We start from the raw sequence: 22,175 nt of genomic DNA on the forward strand, positions 1-22,175 counted from the left end.
TCCATATAAACAGGTTCTTCAAAAAGAGGAGTTTTTTGGGGGGTGGTCGTGGTGAAGAAATGGCATACACCCAATTATGAGTGCTCTCACAGAGCTATGTCAATTTCAGCTATAGAAAAAAAATCTGTCAATTTTCACATTTAATATTTTTAACTTAGTCCTAAGGATTAAATGGCATTTTAAAGTCAAAAGCAGTGTTTCTTAATAGTATAATAAAAAATACACTGATGGCATTAAATTTTAGAAATTCCTTATTTGCAAACAAGGCTATGAATATAGCAAACTATAGAGGATGGCCACAGATAACCGTAATAATAAAGCAACTTAGAGCTGGAATCCAAGTCTACCCAGTATCAGAATCTGTGCTTTATATAACACCAATATTTCAAGAAAACAGGTACAAATGCCAACTCTAGATTGTCTTCAAATGCAATAGCCCTGAATGTTGAAGGGAAAATAGTTCCTGAAACAGAACCATGCTTAGACCAATATATGACTATGTTCAACCAACTATTTCAAGGAAATTGAATTAATGCATATCAGCCAATAATTTTCTTTCAGTTGTCAATAGATATACAACATTCACTTGAACTAGACCTGCAGCTATACATTGGAAGTAGTCTCTCCATAGTTAAATGATATGCAACTAGACCTTTCATACTGTACTCCTCCTTCAGATCAAGTATCAGGTGGTTAAAATGTAGACGGTGCTGCCAGCGGATAGCATAGTACTGATACTTTAATTGGATAAGATTATTCTTGGCTGTTGCTTCGCTGTTCTTTTCCCCTTGAGAAACAGGACAATTTAGCACCATAATCTCCAGTTAGATGTTTTAACTTTATGCTATCAGAACACCGAGCACACTTGCATATCAGAAGTTTTTGTCATTCATCATCTGGTCTTAAAAGTCTTCATCCTAACCTAATAGACCCTTGTGCTGGGGGTAGCACACACTATGTCTTCAGTTGTGACTATGTAAGACATGCCCTCAACTGGTTTAGGTATTTGGAGCAACAATAATTAAAGTGATTCAGGATCAGGGTCAGGCAGTCTTATGGTCTGGGTGGCTCTTTAGTTTGTGGAACTTGACACTGTCCAGCTTCTCAAAACGTTTGCCACAGTTCTCGCAAGTAAAGTTATATTGGACTTCTGAAGTATGCTTCTTCATATGCCAGTTGAGAGAAGACCTCTGACGACACTGATAGCCACAAATCTCACACCTGTGGAGAGAAAGTCGTCATTCCATTATACTCCAGACTAAAAACCAGGAAAGCATCCCCAGCCCCAACAACTACCAACAGCTGTTGCTATCTATTCAGTATCTGCTACCATAATCGGGCAGAGTATGTATTTCAATTTACCCACTTTTCCTGTCATACTGAAAGTAGCTTTTCTCAGTATAATTGTAGTTAAAAATTGCATAATTACAAAAACAATTAGTACAGTTCTTTAGTCTCAAGTATATCAAATATACTAACAATGATTACTAAGTAGCTCATTCAGAGTTTCCACTTTAAAAAATGGTTAGATATGATCAGCCAGACTGAGCCCTGGCCAACTTGCACAAAAAAGGCAAAGCAAGCAGGCTCCAAAGACCTCGCCCAGTTGCTCTCATGCTGGAGGGTGGCTCAGCCCAGACTTTCTTGTCATGCCCCAGGTCACTCACTGGAGAGGGGTCTCTCCAGTATGTGTTCGACGATGGACCTCCAGATGATTCTTCCGCTTGAAGGATTTTCCACAAGTCTCACAGGTAAATTCCCGGACCCCTGGGAAGATATAGGAATAAAAAAAGGAACAGGAAAACCCATCAATAGCTAACATAGGGACATTCTCTGTCCCAAAGAAGAGACATCTCCTGAAATAACTTGCTTGAATGGGCCCTGCCATTAATTTAATCAAATTAAACCTTAAGACACCATGCACCACTTAAAGGAATATAATATTGCTTTAAACTTAGAGGAAGGAAATAATAAAAAGAGAATGCCAATCCCATTGGTCCTCAAATTCAATATTCAAAGAAAACTAGATTTTAATAAACTTTTAATTAAAAGTTTCATAGAGAATAAAAACACAAATTAAGAGTAAAAGCACAAAAGTAAAAAGTAAAAGAGCAAATAGAAAGAATAATCTGTTACTATGATTTATTTATTTATCTAAAACATTTATGTAAGTGCCCACGTTTATTCCAAATTCTGAGTGGCTCCCAATCAAGGTTTAAAACAGTATCAGTAATAAAGATTACCTGGCCCTGTGCCAGAGAGGCTTTTAAAGAAGTTAATCAGCACCTTGAATTGCACCCAGAACTCTAGGGCAAACCTAGGGGCACCCTTCACGGAGTATAACACCTCATTCTGGAATAGTTATAGCTTCCAGGTGGTCTTCAAAAGCAGCCTTATATAATCCACACTGCAGTAATCTAAACAGTGACCAAGGCATGAATGACAATAAGGAAGGTCTCCCAGTCCAGGAAAGGCTGCAATCAGCATACCAGATGAATCTGTGCAAAGGCCCCTCTAGCCATGGCTACCACCTGCTCAAGCTGGAGCCATGAGGCTAGGACAATCCCCAAAATCGGCACCAGCCCCAGGACTACCAACCCATCCAGAGTCAATGAAATTATTACAATACTATGATTATAAAAAAATCTCACTCTTTTCTATTATCCAGGATTTTTTTCTAATTGCAAAACCACTAATCATAAATGCACTTTGTTTTGTGCAAAAAATCTATGAAGGATTTCCAGTCAACCATAAATGTAGATAGTTTTTTCTCAAGTCAGAGAATTTTTTTTTTTAAATACTTTATTGAATTTTCCAATTTTTAAAAAGACAATGTACAATCACAATCTTGATCCGAGGTGCAATGTTTACCCATTTCATAGATCAAACATTAAGTGAATTTCATCCATAGCTATACAATATACAGTTCTATACAATTCTCTACATTTCTATACAATTAAGTCCATTTCGGGTGTCTAACAAATCGTAGCCTATTTTCATATTTTTATCCTATTCTTTAACCAGTTATACCAAATTCCCCATACTTCATAGTACTTGAAGTTCTCTTCATTTTTTAGCTCGCTCGTCAATTTAGCCATCTCTGCGCACTCTAGAATTTTATTTATTAATGCTTCTTCAGAGGGGGTAGAGTTGGATTTCCAGAGTTTCGCAAAGGCTAATCTAGCCGCAGTAATAATTTGAATTGCCAATTGGGTTTTATTGTTGTCGAGACCATCTTCAATCATACCTAGGAGGAAGGATTCCGGGGCCAGGGCTATCTCTTGTCTCATTATTTCCGAGAGCCAGAGTCGGATCTTTAACCAAAACTTTTTGGTCTCAGGGCAAGTCCACCACAGATGGTAAAAGGTGCCGACCGTCTTTCCACATTTCCAACATAAAGCAGAGGAATTTGGAAATATTTTGGCCAGCCTGTCCGGGGCTAGGTACCACCTATGCAGCATTTTGTAGTGATTTTCCCTGAATGTTACCGATTTCGTTATTTTGAGATTTCTGTTCCAAGCTATCTCCCAGTCATTGAAATTAAGGCCATATCCTAAATTTTTCTCCCAAATGCTTAGCTGATTTTTAGCTATCTTCTCGGCTCTATCCTCATCTAATATAAAGTTATAGATTTTCGATAGCATTTTCTTATCTGGTCCCCAAATAATTTTGTCAAAATATCCATATTTCATTTCAATACCACATTTATCTCTATCTTCTTGAAATCTAGACTTAATCTGAAGATATTTCCACCAATCCAGCATAAACCCCTGGTCCCTCAGCACTTCCAAGGGCTTGAGCTTCCCTTCTTCATCCAAGATATCCTTATATGTACCCATTTTATAGTTCCCTCTTCTATTTGGGGCCACTAGAGCATCCATAATCGACAACCAGCTAGGAACCTTGGTATATATATATATATATATATATATATATATATATATTTTAAATTTGATTTATATGCCGCCCTTCTCCGGAGACTCAGGGCGGCTTACAGTGCGTTAAGCAATAGCCTTCATACTTTTTGTATATTTATACAAAGTCAGCTTATTGCCCCCACAAACTGGGTCCTCATTTCACCTACCTTAGAAAGGATGGAAGGCTGAGTCAACCTTGAGCCTTGGAGAGATTCGAACCAGCAGTAAATTGCAGGCAGCTGTGTTAATAACAGGGTGCTTTAAACCACTGTAGTACCAAAGCTCTTGGTACTATATATCTTCTGTCTAATTTCCAGCCACGTACGGATCAATGTCTCTCTAATTTTATGTTTATAGAAATGAGTTTTCTTCCTATCCTTTATGTCCCAGGAGTCAGAGAAATTAATTTAACCATCTCAGAAAATTTTATCATCTTCACCAACCATTCCTTCATTGTGGGTAGTGTTATGCCTTTCCATTTTTTAGCAAATACCATGTTTTCCTGAAAATAAGACTCTGTCTTAATATTTTTTTGAACCCCGAAATAAGCACTTGGCCTTATTTTCGGGGAAGCCTTATTATTTTGGGGCATGTGGAGCAAGATGGGGCTCCTCTTGCCCTTTTACCTAATTTCCATCTCTGTGTTTAAATATTTTCGGGGGGAGGCTTATTTTAGTGCACACGTTCAAAAGCCCGATTGGGCTTATTATCAGGGGATGTCTTATTTTCGGGGAAACAGGGTAGTTTTGCTGCAGTTGTCCTCTATAGAAACAATGTTTCATGATTTTTTTCCTACTTGTACATTACTCCCAAAAGAAAAGTCAGAATAGTTTGGTTCTATATAACATCTAGGAATCAACAAAATGCAGAACAATGGATGGGAATGACATTTCCTTTTCTACACTTAATTGAGGGAATCTTGAAAATTGTTTTGCTGTTTCCACTTGCTCCAATAGGCAAGAGTAAAAGCGACTGTAATAATAATACCTACACTGATAGAGAGTACCTCTTCCCTTCTGAGTGGCAAAGCTATTATCTCTTCCATCCACTGTAGAAAGAGAGCCTTTAAATCCATACTTCATTTTCCTATAGTGGAGAAGCAGATGGGAGATAGAATTCTGCAAGATTTTTAGAAACTTCCTTTAATGAAAGAAGATGCAGAAATCCGTCTAGTGGCCTTATATGTATTGCTGAGAGGAACCTCTGGAACAAAAAGAAGCTCAAGTTGCTGGATAGCTGAGCTGTTTATAGAATGGGCTGTGATGTTCTAGAGCAGTGGTTCTCAACCTGTGGGCCGCAACCCCTTTGGGGGTCGAATGACCCTTTCACAGGGGTCACCTAAGACCATAGGAAAACACGTATTTTCAACTGTTTTAAGAATAATTTTATGGTTGGGGGTCACCACAACATGAGGAACTATATTAAAGGGTCGCGGCATTAGGAAGGTTGAGAACCACTGGTCTAGAGCATTAATCAATAATGTTTCTTACAAGGGAAACAGAAGACTAGATTTACTTTGATACAGTGGTGGGTTGCTCCCGGTTTGCACCGGTTCTATAGAACCGGTAGTAAAACTGGCAGGAGACTCCACCCACCGACCCCGACTTCATCAAAACGCTTCTGCGCATGCGCAGAAGAGCATATGTATGTGCGAGCAAAGCAAGCACATGTGCATGGCCCCGCTGCAAACCGGTAGTAAAGGTAAGTAGAACCCACCCCTGCTTTGATATGGCTATGAAAAATCTCTGCTATGTATAACTGATTTTCTGAAAATAAATCAACATGTAGTTATAAAAGATTAAATCTTTATTCCTCTGCAAATGTTCCAACCTATTCTATGCCTCATTTAGAATAATCTACACTTATGACTGGACAAGGGTAGAAGCAAGAGAGGAACAGATATATTATTATGGGACTGAATTATTTTTTTAAAAATGTAAGGACTACAAAATGGCCATATAATAGTTAATTAAGACATACACTGTGTGCACAATTATTAGGCAAGTTGTATTTCTAAGGGTTAATTTTATTATTGAACAATTATAGTGCTCTCGGTCAATCCAAAATATTAATAAACATCAAACCTGAATAGTTAAGAAAGTAAAAGCGAAGTTTTGGCTTTCTTAGGAGAATATCTACATGTGCACAATTATTGGACAACTATTAGTGTGCAGAATTATTATGCAACTAAATAAAAATGAAAAATTTCCCATCTCACTCACTCATTTATTTCCATCTGTTAAAGTGAGAATAATAAACTACTCAAAATTTACAAATAAACATTTCTGACATTTCAAAATAAATATCGGTGACCAATATAGCCACTTTTCTTTTCAATAACAGTCATAAAACTTTCATTCATGGAGTCTGTCAGTTTCTTGATCTGTTGATGACCAACTTTTTGTGCAGCAGCAACCACAACCTCCCAGATACTGTTCAAAGAGGTGTACTGTTTTCCTTCACCATAAATCTCCCATTTAAGAAGTGCTCAATAGGGTTTAGGTCCGTCAAGAGTCACTCTCATCAATCCATAAAACCTTTGAAAAATCTGTCTTCAGATATTTCTTGGCCCAGTCTTGCCACTTTAACTTGTCTCTTGTTCAGTGGTGGTCAGGTTTCAGCCTTCCTTACCTTGGCCATGTCTCTGAGCACTGAACACCTTGTATTTCTGGGCACTCCAGGTAGGTTGCAGTTCTGGAATATGACAGCACTGGAGGATAATGGCTTCCTGGTAGCTTCACGTTTGATTCTTTTTTTTTTTTTTTTAATTTGATTTATATGCCGCCCTTCTCCGGAGACTCAGGGCAGCTTACAATGCGTTAAGCAATAGCCTTCATACTTTTGTATATTTATACAAAGTCAGCTTATTGCCCCCACAAACTGGGTCCTCATTTAACCTACCTTAGAAAGGATGGAAGGCTGAGTCAACCTTGAGCCTTGGAGAGATTCGAACCAGCAGTAAATTGCAGGCAGCTGTGTTAATAACAGGGTGCTTTAAACCACTGTAGTACCAAGATTCTTCTCAAATCTATGGTGGTTAATGTGCGTCTTCTGTTCTCAACATGTTTCTTGCAACCCTGTTGACTATTTGCAACAAAATGTTTGATGGTTCTGTGATCACGCCCCAATATCTTAGCAATTTCAAGAGTGCTGCATCCCTCTGAAAGACATTTTACAATTTTTGACTTTTCAGTCAGTTAAATCTCTTTTTTGGCCCATTTTGCCTGAGGAAAAGACTCTGCCTAATAATTATGCACACCTTGATATAGGGCAGTGATGGCGAACGTTTTAGACAGTGAGTGTCCAAACTGCACGCGCAAGCCTGAACTGAAAGGTGCGTGCACATGTGAAACATGCGCGAACATGCATGCATGTGTGGACATGTGTGCATGCACAGCAGAGACCCGAAGACCAGCTGGCTGGCGGGAGGCAGAGCATCCCAACACCAGCACTGTGGCAAGAGGTAAGATCTTTTTCTTTTGTGAGCTTTGTTTTATCATTTGTAGGGAAACAAAAGCTCATGAAACACCATGGAGATTGTTTTGTCCCCATCTCACACACGCACACCAGCAGTCAACCAAGAGTTAAAATAAACCAGCAGACAAGAATTTCCTTTGATAACAGAATTAGCAGCAACTCAGTGGCTGCTTGCCAAAAGTTTATACTTACAAAGGGAGGTTTTTCTCCTCCGTCCGAAACATCAAAGTAAATCCACAAAAGCCAAAGAATAGTCAAGTCCAGTCCAAAAATCAATCCAAGCAGAGCATATAACAAAGTTCCAGAAATGACTTGCTAGCTTTCAGTTTTGTTCGTCACAAGGCTTGACTGGCCACCACACCCTCTTTTATCCCCTGTGGGGTGTGGTCCAGTGACTCAGCTTAATCTCTGGCACGCCTCTTCCTCTGCTGCGCGCGCTTATCTCTGCGACGCTGTCGGGGATCCAGCCAAGACTCATCTCCATCGCTGTCCAACTGCGGCTGTTCCGAAGTGCCTGGCCCCTGGCCTATCTCTTGGCCTTCGGAGGACACCTGAGGCATTGCCAGAGAGGAGGGTCCTGGAGAGGGAGGACTTGCCAACTCCTCTCCTTCACTTTCGGAGTCTTCTCCCTCTGATAAGACAGGCTCGGGAGTCGGAGTCACAACAGAGATCTGACCTGCGGCAACGGTGCGTGTTCAGGCAGAAAGGGCTGTGTGTATCACTTCTGGCATGCGTGCCATAGGTTTGCCATCACGGATATAGGGTGTTGATCTTCCTTAGGCCACACCCTCCCTCATTACACAAGTATTACGTTACACCTCACCTGATATGCTTCTATCCAATAAGCATTCAAGTTTATACAGCTTGGAAGTGGAAAACATGCATAAAAATGATATGGTCAAAATACTCATTTGCCTAATAATTGTGCACACAGCATATGTCAGCTCTGAAAGTTACAGCATTTTTAGCATTTTAGCATATGCAAAAAAGCTTGCTAGACTGGACAGACAGCTGTATTGTTGTACAGGTAGTCCTTGAATTACAACTATAATAAAGGCTGCCCATCATGGTCAAAACTCAAGACAGTTGTAAATTGGGCCACTCATGTGATGGACCTGATATTATCTTTTTTTTCAGTGGTTGTTCAGTGAATCATCATAGTCTCTAAATGAATCCACAATCATTAAGTGAACACCGCGGTCATTAAATGAACCAACAGTTTGCTACAGGCAGTTTTGCAAAAAAATAATAATAATGGAAATAAATGCTAGTTTTCCACAAAAAGGCATAAAATACAGTCACATTCCACAGGACACCACAAATGGCCATAAATGCAGCCCAGTTGCTGACCCCTCAAAAAGATCCTTTTTAGTGGACCTAGCAATGCCATTAATAATTTCCCTTGTGGGAAAAATTAAAAGCATTTCCAATCAGTTCTAGGAAAAGCTAATGGGTCTTTAATCAGTGAAAACACCAAGATAAAATTATAAGAAATAGAAAATGTGAAGCATGAAAAAATGGAAATTAGGACCCTTATGCCGACTGCCACAGAAAATGTACTATCTTGGCCAACTATTATTCAAGTGCCCAATGAAAACTGAGAGAAAATGGGCATCTTGCAAAATCTTTAATTGCAGCGCTTGTCACCATGTTCCTCCACCTTGAAGAAAAAACAGTAAAAGAGGAACAATCTTTACTTAGACTAGAAAGCCACAGATTTCTCAGTGGGGAAACCCCTCTAGAGATTGTTGCACATCTTTTACTCTTGCCTATTGAAGTAAATAGGAGGAGCAACTTTCCTTTTCCACTGTAAGAAAATGATATCGTTTTTGGACCTCTCTATTCAAAACAGTTGGTATGCATTGATGTGCAAGGTTAACAATTCCATCAGAACCACCATATACTAAAATACCATGTTTCCCCGACAATAAGACTCGGTCTTATATTTTTTGGGGGCTCCAAAATAAGAATAGGGCTTATTTTCAGGGAAACATGATTTCAGAGTTATCAGCCTGGCTGGGCACCCCACCCTTGGCACGCACAAAGGCAGCTCGCACGCGGGGGCCAACATTGACCGGCGCAGCTGCACCCCGCTGGCTCCCTTGGTCGGCGCACTCTGGGGCTGCGCAGCCTGCATAGCACCAGTGAGTTAATTACGTGTCCAAGCAGCAGCCTGGAGGGGGGGTGGGAGAGGCATTTAAATCCAGATGCACTGCATGGGCCACAGGAAACCCGACAGTCAGTGGGCCAGAGCGGCCGGGCGGCTGCAGGAGGCTCATCTTCATGCAATGGCACTGGCAGCAGACGGAGGTAGAGGCATGGGGGTAAGGCATGCAATCCGGCCGCGCCACACAGGCTGCAGGCAAACCAAGAGACGGTGGGACAAAATGGACAGCCAGCCGCAGGTGGCTCATCTTCGTGTCTATTGGCTTGCCTGCGGCCTGCAGGGAGTGTCGAGATTGCCTGCCTTCCCCCCCCCCCCATCTTCCCGTGGCTGCCAGTCTACTCTGGCCCACTGACTCTCAGCTTTCCCACAGTCTGTCCGGATTGCCTGCCTTCCATCCGCCTCTGCCTGCTGCTTGAATAGGTACGCAACTCACCTGCGCTGTGCAAGCTGCTGGACACTGTCGGGCCCCGCGCCCTCACAGCCTCCGGTGCTGCCCCCTCCACCCACTGATGACGATCTTCACTAGGACTTATTTTTTGGGCAGGGCTTATATTAGGCACACTTAAAATCAGGTTAGGTCTTGTTTTCGGGGAAACACCGTACCTCCGAAGTGATGAAGACATATCATAAATAGCAAAACTTAGAGGTGACAATATACCTGAATGGATTATCATGTGTCTTCGGAGATGATTAGATAGGTAAAACTTTTTGCCACAACCTGGGTGTGAGCACACCTTCGTTTTTCCTTTCCGATGAACAAGATTAACATGATTCTGAGGACAGAAAAAAATGAGAAGAACATTGTTCCTCTAGAGCAGTGGCCCCCAATCTTTTGGGTACCAGGAACCGATTCTGTGGAGAGAGGTTTTTCTGTGGACCGGAAGGGCCAAAGTTTCGCACGCTGCCTGAATCCCACAAATGGGGCTTCACTTGTTTGCACAGACCAGTTTCTGGCATGCCGTGGCCCAATGCCGGTCCACAGACCATGGGTTGGGAACCCTTGCTCTAGTGTACAAATTGGAAAGTTTTACTTCTTCACAAACACACAAATCTATAGTAATTAAATTACTACCTGTCCTTCAATATATTTGTCTTTATAAGTCAAACATGGACCAAATGATGTGTAATATGCCCTTGGTTGCATTAAAAATTATTAGGGTTTAATTAGGGCATTTAGGCCCTGAAGTCTAACCAAATGTTTCATGCAGGAATCCAAAGTAAAGCTTCCCTAGAGAAGGCTGTCTAAATTCTGCTTGAACATATCAATGGTTATTAGATCCACTACAAAAATAGCAGCTCTATTACTTCTGACATTTTGTCTGAGTCCTCAGCATAGAATATAATTTAGTAGCCAAATTAAGGTCAGAAGCTCTTTTGCTCTACCACCATAAATTTAATTAATCTATCAGGTCAAAGGAACTATACCTGGAAGCTACTAAGTGCTACATAGACTTGGGTGCATCCTTCATAAGGACAGTGGAACATCTCCAACATACCATCTGCATCTATGACACGACCTCTTTTGCTCCGCCGCCTCCTAAGAGAAGAATAAAAATTATTCAAAGGAAAACTGCTATACATTGTCCATAAATCTACTTCAATGTCACAAAACGATTCTACTATTGTATTGTGCTCTAAAAAAAAACAAAGTGTAAAAAGAGATTCACCACTGCATCACAATAAACAGAGATTGTAGAGAATTTTATGAATACCAGTTTCAGGGCTGGAGAGAAGCCTGAAAAAAAATAAAATTTGAGACATTCCTTTCTGAAAGTCTAAGATAGATTTCCAGGAACTAGCACTAAATTCTGCCAAATGTTTTGTAAACGAACCTACCATTTACTGAACTTTGTTCCAACAAAAATTAATCTGCATTTCTCTGGTTTAGATTATCACAAACATCATGCTGGACCCAGACTAAGACCCAACTATTCCAGTATTTTTTCTTACACTGACCAGCCTCCCGGGGGGGGGGGGGGGGGGATGTCGATAGAAAATCTAGATTTGCCAAACCATGCTGATTCTTCTTCAGCAATGTTTGCTCTCCATAGGCCTATTTATTTTTGCATAATTAGTATTACAATATGCCTGTCATAAATATTAATCTGAATGGATGTATAATTTTCTGTATTTCCCCTTGGTCCCTTTTACAGGTGCAACTGATCAGCGAAATATGTTCAGGGCTACCAATATTTACCATTTAAGCAATTGTAACTCACTTGGCAGCAATTGTGGAAAAGTAACCAGAATCTTCAAAAATTGGACAAACTATATTCACAATACTCTATGAAACACATAATAAACATTTCTTATTGTTCCAAGAAGTAGCACCCAGTTGCTTCCCCAAATGTAGAAATCTGCTGCTGCTCACTCACTTTTCAGGCTCCTTTGGAATCTCATAAATAATGGATGACATGTTGTTTCCATCAGTCTCCTCCTCAGGTTCAGCCTCTGGTTCCTGCCCCCTGTTCTCATGGGCTGGTTTTGAGTTACAGGATGCTTCTGTTTCTGTTGGAGGATGATGCTCTTCTTTTTTGAGTTTAAAAAATGCCTTATTTTCTGTCATCAATCAGAAAGCAAAATTGTAGTTCTAAATGCTGACCTCTGTCTCACGTTATATAGGGATATTAGCCAAAAAGCAATCACTTCTGAATTGTGTTCTCTCCTAAAATATTGTGCAAGTGATTGAGGGAGAAATGGCAAATTAAATAAGCAGCTTATTGAAGATAAACCGGAGAACCTCCATGGAAAGAAACAGAAGGCAATGTCAAACATACACCACTCCAAAAAGAAGTTTGTACCATTTCTTTACATGAGTTTCACATAAAGCCAGATTTGAACATAAAACTAACAGGTGGTACCAAAAATGAAAAATCATTTAAAAATTAATATAAAAATATGTACACACACTCAAAATATACATTTTCATGTCCCAAATATGAAAATATCAAATAATCTACTTTATTTTAAAATTAACACTATCCTTCTTGCAACAATATTAAATAGAGGCAAACCATTCAATTCTTGATTTTCTCTTATTATGGACTTTATAAGCAATTGCTGATATATTTGTAGTTCAACTGTTTTGGCATGAAACACAAAAATAATCACAAAATGAGTTATTGCAAGATGAGTGAAAAAGTAACAAATCTGTCTTATTCCCACAGAGGAATGTTACTTCTTCACAGGATGTTGCACTGACAGCTGGAAGAATGCTTATGGAAAAGAATAGACATAAATTTGCATGCAACAATATGTAGACTGGGATTCCTCCCACTCCTTCTGAATTCTAAAGCACAGAGCTGGAGGCCCCTGCACTCCTTCCTCTATAGCAGAGTGCCCCAACTTTTCTGGGTTGGCCCAGAGCAGGGGGGAGGGGGGAAAGAGGGGATGATTTTGTGGGAGAGGTAAGTGCATATGTGCGTGCATTGCACCCATGTTTTCGCAAGTGTGGCTGCGAGAGCCTGTGATGAGGCTTGCACAAGTGGGGCTTTGTGCACTTGCACAAACCCCAGTGGCAATTAGCCCACAGCAAGCTAGTGGGCCACAGCCCACAGGTTGAGGACCCCTCTATAGCAAAAATGCCACACTTATACTTACAACAGTGCATTAAACCTACACATTTTAAAGCTAGGCACCTGGTCATTTGAGAGCAGGCAGCCAAGATGGATGGTAGAAACTACCTTGTTTTGTTTTGATGCATTCCATGTTTTCCTTGCTATGTTGTCCATTCTCAGGCTCTGCCTGAGTATAAGGTGCTATACCCTCTATCATAGCACAAGGCAGCTCCTCTTCTCCTGTGTTGGTGACATTCAGTTGGATTCCTTCTGCTGTGAGAGAATCATAGCCAGGTCCAGCAATGATGATCACCTGTGAACCTTGCATCATACCTTGCACAGGGCAGCTGGCTACTACTTCTCCAAGTGTCTCTTGGGAAACGTTCTCAAACAGGGTTTCATGACCTGAACCCATCTGCATGGGCACTGGCATGCATACCACAGTTGCCGTCGTCTCTGGTCCATTGAGGGATGGATTGTGGCACATGCTAGTACCCTGTTCTGCTTGTAAGTTCTCAAATGGAATATGGATGCCATCCTGTGTGATGAGGCCACTGGAATTTTCTCCTTCTGCATTTGCTGAGGATTGTTGAACCTGGGGTTTGTCTTTCTGATTCTCCAGCTGTTCCTCTGTCTCAGAGCTAGAGCTTTCTTCTGAAGACTCAGAGCTTCCAGCTCCAGTACCATTGGCAACTACAAATTTCAACAAGGATAAGAAAATTATCAGATAATTTCTTGGGAACCCAGACAGACAAACCTTACAGCCGGATACTTCACTTGCTTACTATCCATAGCTGTATCCAGGATTCTACACTATTCGGAATAGATAAATTAGGATATCTAAACACCTGCTGAACAAATGCCCTATTTGCCTCAATTTAAAAAGGACTTCTCTTCACACTCATTAAGAATTTTAGATCACTTAATAAGACCGAAAGTGCATATTCTTGCCTTCTGTGTCTTTCACCATTACTCTCTGTGCAGAGAATAAGCATATCCAAAACTGATTTTAATGAGAAGAGATTAGTTATTTATTGTTCTCTATTGTACTTCCTCAACCTCTATATAAATGAATATGAAAAACAGTATTTTTTGAATGGTATTCTGGAGTCTAATTCTGTAGTACTTGAAATCAGACAGGCAAATCTTAGCCAAGAATACGTTGGAAAAACAGTGTGCTACAATCAGTGATTGTAAATATCAAATCTGGAACATAAACTTTTTTCTGGTTGGCACTAGGAAATGTTCTAATGTGGCATTTTAAAAATAATTTAAATTTTTTTTAAAAGAACATATTGTCACAAACTACCAGAAATGACAGGCCTAGAGAAAATTATGAAAAAACACTGGCTAAAATGGTGTAATATTACACAGACATTTTAATATAAACATTTAAACACAATATCTTACCTTACAATATTCAACCTGAAAGGAAAATAACTGAAAACTATACATATGCTAATAATCTTTAGGAATTCTCGACTATCCATGATGTTATTTATTTCAGAAATGAATTTCTTTTAATTAATGTTGTGTTGGGCCATCTCCAACTTCATTGCCCTAACTTAAACTATGCATTTCCAAAGTTATCTCATCTTGTGTCACTGATTTCCAAGCTCAGCGGCACTAAAGAATAACTCAGAAAGCAGCTAGCTATATGATTTGCAAGAGCTACATAGAAATATTTGCTACATGTTAACTGCAAAAAAAAAAAAAAAAAGGCAGGTTGGAGTTTTAACATCCAAGACACTCTGTACACTTACTTACCACTGTCACATTCATTTTCAGAATCACTGAGTGGTTTAAGTGGTGAGTGTAAGTCCTGGAAATAGCGGTGCCCTGCTTCACATTGCCAAACAGCTGTGGTGTACATCCCAAAGTTGGGATCCAGCTCGGAGAGATGAGGCTCATAAGGGCAGCGATTCTTGTGATCTTCATACCAGATGACTGTGTTCTTCAGGCAGTTCACATTTCGCCTTCTTCCTTGGGACATGGTAAGGATGGGAAGCAAAAAAATAAGATAAAGCAACAAAAAAAAAGTGTTTGAGAAACTTGGAACAGATGGTATGCTCTCTCTGAAAGCTAACAATGAAATCCATCTGTTTTTATATATGATGTAATTTTATGTTATTTCTACATTTAGGAAAACAACTAACCAAATGAATTTCAGCCAAATAGAAAAAAAGAAAATAGGTCCATTTTAGGCAGCAAAACTGTTAAAATAAATATGGTATACCTCAGTGTATTATCATTGTTCATAATGTTCTTTATGATTAACGACAATAAAGAGTAGCATTTTGCATTTCATCAGAAGGAATACATAAATGAAGTTATATTCCACACTTTCCTTTGCAACATCAGCACTTTGGAGTAGTACAAAGTCATAGAATGCCTTAGCATCACATGATATTAACTACATATTTCTAGTCACTATGCTGAATATTTACAGTACTTAACTACTTCCTGAGACAGTTTGTACATTATGCTTTATGAGAGAGAAATATTGTACAGGCTGTAGCTTTTGTAAGAATAGTGTTGATATTTAGGTTGCTTGACGATGTATTTCTTTTCCTTTCAGAAAACTCAGTCCTTTATCCATTCTGTCTAATTTGGACATCAGTTAAGTCTTACAAACAATTGCTTTAGCTTAGGCAATAAATTGACCTATTTGGCTATGTTCAGCCCTGAAAATTATACGGAGATCAGTATCTATCTCTTCCACATCTAGTTAACTCACAAGCTTTGGATATGTCTTACAACAGAAACCAAAACCTTTGTAAATGAATGAATAAAAATGCTGGTTGTAGTGCTTATGACAACAATTTAGTTCAATGGGATTTATTTGAGGATTTTATAAGACTACAATCATATATATCAGTGTTGGCGAACCTTTTTGGCACCAAGTGCCAAAACGGGAGTGCACTCCCATGTGCATTCCAGAAACCAGAAGAGTAGCCGACCGGTATGCATAAGCACGCCAGGAAGATGATCTTCTGGTTTCTGGCACACGCATGCACACCGGCCAGCTGGTCTTCGAGTGCACATGCGCGCCAGAAACCAGGAGCCCAGGTGGCCGGTGTACATGTGCTTGCCAGAAACCAGAACAGCAGCCGCCCAGCGCACACATGTGCACCAAGCGGCTGCTCTTCTGATTTCTGGCGCTCCCGCGCGTGTGAAGACCAGCTGGCTGGAAGAGCAACAGACAACAGTTCGTGTGCCCGGAGAGATGGCTCTGCGTGCCACTTCCAGCACACGTGCCATAGGTTCGCCATCACGGATATATATAGTATATTCCTGGTATAGCTGAGAATTTATAATTTGAAGTAAACAAAAAGCATTTAATAATTCAATAATTTCAGCTCTATTTTAGGAATTACTTCAGACGAAGAAAAATACATTTTTAAAAATATCATTAAAAGGTTGCTAAGCCTGTTTCATTTTTAATAGTCATTACTCATAATGCCAACTCTAATACAGTATTTTAAAAAACTGAAATTTCTACATGAACATGACATGTGACTTTTCTGATTACTGAAGGATTATTGTCATTACATGTTGAAAAATAACAAAATGAAATATCTTTAACACAGGGGTCTCCAACACCTGAGCCGTGGTCCATTAATGGGCCATGGCCTATTTGGAACCAGGCTGCACAAGCACTGGGGCTGACGCATGTGCATGCAACTCAACTCACACGAGCAGTGGGTCGGTGTGCATGAGTCGAGCTGTGTGTGCATGTGTGAGTGCCCCATCGCTCACCCGAGTTGAACTGTAAGTGCGCACATGCGTGCCAACCCCCACTCACATGGCCCAATTCCCCTCCCCCACAAGCCAGGCCGCCAAGCCCCAAAAGTTGAGAACCAGTGCTTTAATGCTCATGTCAATACTAAGAGAACAAATTTTAAAAAACCAAATAGCTAACTTAAATAAGTTCCTAACATTTAAATTATTGTCAATACAAGAGCTATAAATGATTTTAAACAGAAAATGTGATGCACTACAAAACATTAAGAGCCACAGTGGCACAGTGCACTACTGCAGCTACTGCTGCCTGCAATTTGGCATTTCAAATCTCACCCGGCTCAAGGTTGACTCAACCTTCCATCCTTTTTGAGGTGGGTAAAATGAAGACCCAAACTGTTGGGGGCAATATGCTGACTCTGTAAACCGCTTAGAGAGAGATGTAAAAGCACTGGGAAGCGGTATATAAGTCTAAATGCTATTGCTATTATATTTATATTTTAATTTCTATTATTACTTTAAAAAACAAAGCAATGCCATTCCAGGAAGTCAATAATGATATATTATGAAAATATGAAGAATTTTTCAGCATATACATTTTGGCTTTTTTAATTTTAAAAATATTTGAGCCAGTTATAGGAAATTAAATCTGTAATGAATGCTGAGCAGTTTCAATGTTAAGTTTAGAGTGGTCAAATGTAGTAGAATCAATAAACAAAGTTACAAGTTATAATGTGCCTTTTGATGTCTTGATTCTTTTTGATAGGTGTAAAGGCGATTATAGCCAAGAAAAAAATTAAACTGATTTTCAGATGCAAATATAAAGCAAACTAAACACTGAGAACATTAGATTCAACAAAACTAATAAACCAGATTGGGCTATAGATGGGAGAATTTTAAACTATTAGGAGACAAGTGAAAATTATTTAGAGGTCATCGTAATTAGGCAGCTACAATAAATTTGAATAAATATTTCTGAAATCATTACATAGGTAAATGAAGATTCTTATACCAGGAATTTATGCTAACAATTATATATGTTCAGTCAAATTTACTGAGATTTACTTTATAAAGAACTGCTGCCAATTTCTGTATCACTGTAAATTCATTCCAGACTTTCTTCTTGATTTCTTTATACTTTGTGGCATTCAGCTTTTTCATGTTTTTTTTAATTTAAAAACAGCAATTGGTTGTATTTTTAGAGCATGAATAAAATTGACATATCAATGCATAGATCACACTTACTTTTCTTTCGCTGTGACTCATAAGGGATCTGCTCCCATGGTTTTCTGCAAGTAAAGATGGTAGCATATCATAGTATGCACGCAGATTTCCAGAAGTGAATACCAGGACTTGTTTGCCAAAGGAAAGCCTCAGCCAAAGGAGGTACTAAAAGCCTTTGAAAAACTTCTTTAAAGATAATATTTCAATAAGACTGTCATTCACAGAGAGGAAAGTAATGGTAAGAAATAAGGAAATTATGCTTCTGAAGATACCTAGTTTATACCCTAATAATCAGCACTATCTTTTCTAACAGCCTCTATCAGAGCAACAAACAACTAAAAACAGAATTCAAACATGCTCTCAGTTTCTCTGTTAGAGCAAATACTGCCAATGAGCAATCAAGGAGTCTATCAAGAACAGTTATCCACTATTACTTGATCTGGTATAATTTACAGGTCACCTTGCATAGTAATATGGATTGGTCTCTAAATTACATAGAGTTTTTAGACCTATATATTACATTTCCAGAGAATACATGCATGCAATGCAAACTAAACTAAGGATATGATTGATCATTTTTAGGAAATGTTTTAAAAGATTTGAGAAATAATTATTGGTTGCACAAAGATAGTAAGGATGGATAGTTATGGAGGATGCAATACTCAAATGTGACAGTCAAGTTATATTATTACATTCCAAAACAGCCACATTATTATTATTATTATTATTATTATTATTATTATTATTGTTGTTGTTGTTGTTATTGTTATTGTTATTATTTTATTATTATTTATTGAATTTGTATACCGCCCTACTCCCGAAGGACTCAGGGCAGTGAACAGCCAAATAAAATACATATAATACAAATGTTAAAAAACCATTAAAATACAATTAAATAATTGGCCTGGAAAACAAAATTTAAAACACCCCAAATTCATAAGACAAATTTAAAATTTAAAAATTTTTAAAAACAATTTAAAAGAGAGGTTAGGCCAGGCTGGCCTGCTGGAATAAAAATGTTTTAATGGCACGGCAGAAAGCGCGCAGATCCGGGATCCTCCGTATCTCCGGGGAGAGCTCGTTCTAGATGGCGGGTGCCCCCACAGAGAAGGCTTTCCCACTGTGGGCCGCCAGTCGACACTGTTTGGCCGATGGCACCCTGAGGAAGCTCTCTCTATGGGAGCGTACTGGTCAGTGACAGGCTATTGGTGGCAGAAGGCGGTCTCATAGATACCCCGGTACTAAGCCATGGAGCGCTCTAAAGGTGGTAACCAAAACCTTGAAGCGCACCCGAAAGACCACTGAGAGCCAGTGCAACTCGCGCAGGACAGGAGTCACATAGGAGCGCCACATCGCTCCCATAACCACCCGCGCGGCCACATTCTGGACTAGCTGGAGCCTCCAGGTGCTCCTCAAGGGGAGCCCCATGTAGAGAGCATTGCAGTAGTCCAGGCGGGAAGTGACGAGGGCATGAGTGACCGTATTTAACGAGTCCCGATCCAGAAAGGGCAAATCAGGCCCTCCTGGCCACAGCCGTCAAGTGCTTTTCTAAAGACAGCTGTGAGTCCAGGAGGACCCCCAAGTTGCGAGCCCTCTCTGTGGGGGCCAACGACTTGCCCCCAATAGTCAGTGATGGCACCAACTGACTATATCGGGATATCAGAAACCACAGCCACTCGGTCTTGGATGGGTTGAGCCTGAGTCTGTTTCTCCCCATCCAGATCCGTACAGCCTCCAGGCACCGGGACATCACTTCAAGGGCATCATTGGGGTGGTCTGGGGTGGAGATGTACAGCTGGGTGTCACCAGCGTACTGGTGGTACTTCACCTGAAACCATGGATGATCTCACCCAGCAGCTTCACATAAATGTTGAACAGAAGGGGCGAGAGGACCGACCCCTGTGGCACCCCACATAAAAGGGGCCTCGGGGTCGACCCCTGCCCCCCTGCCAACACTGACTGTGACCGGTTGGAGAGGAAGGAGAACCACCGCAGCACAGTGCCTCCCACCCCTAACTCTTCCAGCCGGTGCAGCATGATACCATGGTCGATGGTATCAAAAGCCGCTGAGAGATCTAATTGGACCAGGACAGAGGGGCAACTCCTCTCCCAAGCCCTTCAGAGATCACCAACCAATGCGACCAATGTCTTTTCCATACTGTACCCAGGCCTGAAGCCCGACTGGAATGGATCCAGATAAGCCAATTCATCCAGGTACTGAGGGAGCTGTCGTGCTACCACTCTCTCAACAACCTTCACAACAAAGTGAAGGTTGGAGACTGGACGGTAATTAGCCAATACTGCCGGGTCCAGGGAAGGCTTCTTGAGGAGAGGTCTCACCACCGCCTCTTTCAAGGCGGCGGGAAAGACACCCTCACTCAAAGAAGCATTTATAATCCCCTGGAGCCAGCCTCCTGTAACCTCCAGAGAGGCCAGCACCAACCAGGAGGGACACAGGTCCAATAAACATGTGGCAGCATTCAGTCTACTCAGTATCCTGTCCACATCTTCGGGAGTCACAGAATCAAACTCTTCCCAGATAATATTCTCAAGACCTGCCTCCATCCTCCCCCCTGAATCTACCCTGTCAGAGGTAGAGGTAGATAAGTGCCTGATGATAATTGGGGGGGGGGACGACGACACACACAGAATGGTTCTAGTTTGCCAGGTATCCACCTGTTTCCAACTACCCCTTTCTAAATGACAAGATGACATAAGATGTCTGTTTGCAGAATTAACCATCTCATCCTCCTTTTGTCAAATGCCTTGAAATCCAGAGAGTGACCTCTTCCCAGAGCAGCCGATTTCGATGGTACCCAGGGAGAGCAGAGCTAACTGGAAATCGTGCCTACGCTGACCTCCGAAACGTCAGGCAGTTTCGCTGGCAAGACGCCGCCATCAGCCCCCCACGTGCAGGAAAAGGCCTCGCGCCTGTTTTTTTCATGTCTTTGGCCCTTGCCTGCTTTGCACTTGGCCCCGCACCTTGTATGACCACGAGGCCTCCGGGGCTCTTGCGGCTGAGTGCTCCCCCCCCCGCCTTCGCATTAACCGTCTAGCCATCTCCTCCCTCAGCCCTTTCTGCCGACTCTCACCCGCGACGCCCGGCCCGCTGTTCTCGTTCCAGTTCCAGTAAATAAGCCGCCAGCTTGGCGTCACTCCAGCCACTGCGCTGCCTCAGGTCCACCCACGAGCCGTGAGACTCGCCCAGGTAGACTCGCCGCTCGTCGTATTTCTTGCGGGATTCGAGGCGTCGTCGTACCCGGTCAGACTCGGTGAGGCGCGGCCTACCCCGGGCTTTCCGCCCACCACGAACCTTCCGCCCACCCGGCGCAGTCTCGGCATCCACATCCCCAGCAGCGACCTCTTCTTCCTCCTCTTCCCCTTCTTCCTCGGGCTCCCCACCATCCTCCTCACCTGGGGCTGGGCCGCGCTCCGAATCATTCATCCCTGCTTCGTAACCAGGGAACCCTCCTCTCGCGAAGCCCTGTCGTCCGTTGGGCGCGCGCTAGTGACGTCATGGGGCGACCGCTCGCTCGCACCCCCCTCTCCGGCTGGAGGAAGGCTCTCGCGCTCGGTCCGACGGGGGGGGAAGGGGCCGTTGGCCCAAAACTTTCCTCCAGGTGGCAGGTAGTCCAGTCCAGATGCTGGAGTGTGTATTTTGGCAGAGGGGAGCACCACCGTTAGAAAAAAGAAAAGTGCAACAGACTTACCTATGGTAGGGCGATTAAACAAGTTGCAAGGGCAACGATAGCAAAAAGTTTTATTTCGCCCCCTCTTTGCTGCCTTCCTCCGGATTTTCAGAGTTCAAATGGAATGTCTGCCTGAAAAAAATGAGCATCCTGCCTCTCCTTTTGGTGGGGAGGAGGTTGGAGTGGGAGAATTAGACTTCGTTTTCCCTCTTGATCCTCCCACATAACTATTGTCATAACTCTGATCTGGGTGTATGGAAAGCTCTTCAAATTGCTTCACTTAGATAAGAAAGTCTTTGTTCTTTGTTGTTCAGTCTTTGAGAATTCTTGTGAGCTTTGGCTGTGCCCTCAGTCTAATCATAACTTGGTGGTCTGTCACAAATAGATTTATAAATTGGATTTC

At 41.4% G+C, this 22,175-nt stretch overlaps 1 protein-coding gene across 5 annotated transcripts; it reads right to left on the reverse strand.

Moving 5' to 3' along the window:
* Nucleotides 1-233: 233 nt before the first annotated feature.
* ZNF653 (zinc finger protein 653) lies at nt 234-21,588 on the reverse strand. Of its 5 annotated transcripts, none has more exons than XR_015732347.1 (9): nt 21,176-21,588; nt 18,105-18,148; nt 14,886-15,101; nt 13,245-13,811; nt 11,937-12,120; nt 10,987-11,098; nt 10,220-10,334; nt 1,598-1,767; nt 234-1,221 (listed from the first exon to the last, which is right to left on the reverse strand). XR_015732347.1 is itself a non-coding variant. In XM_034434520.3 (9 exons), the coding sequence occupies exons 1-9, from the start codon at nt 21,526-21,528 to the stop codon at nt 1,044-1,046; spliced, it is 1,869 nt and encodes a 622-aa protein (XP_034290411.1). In that variant the 5' UTR covers nt 21,529-21,588; the 3' UTR covers nt 234-1,043. The 5 variants fall into 5 exon arrangements, 3 of the variants coding, with proteins under 3 accessions (XP_034290411.1, XP_034290412.1, XP_087742657.1); XR_015732348.1 differs by having other exon boundaries at nt 1,480-1,767; XM_034434520.3 differs by having other exon boundaries at nt 1,668-1,767.
* Between the last annotated feature and the right edge of the window lie 587 nt (nt 21,589-22,175).

This window comes from Pantherophis guttatus, chromosome 2 (genome assembly GCF_059756535.1).
Source record: "Pantherophis guttatus breed Tessera chromosome 2, ASM5975653v1, whole genome shotgun sequence".
Classification (NCBI taxonomy): Eukaryota; Metazoa; Chordata; class Lepidosauria; order Squamata; family Colubridae; genus Pantherophis; species Pantherophis guttatus.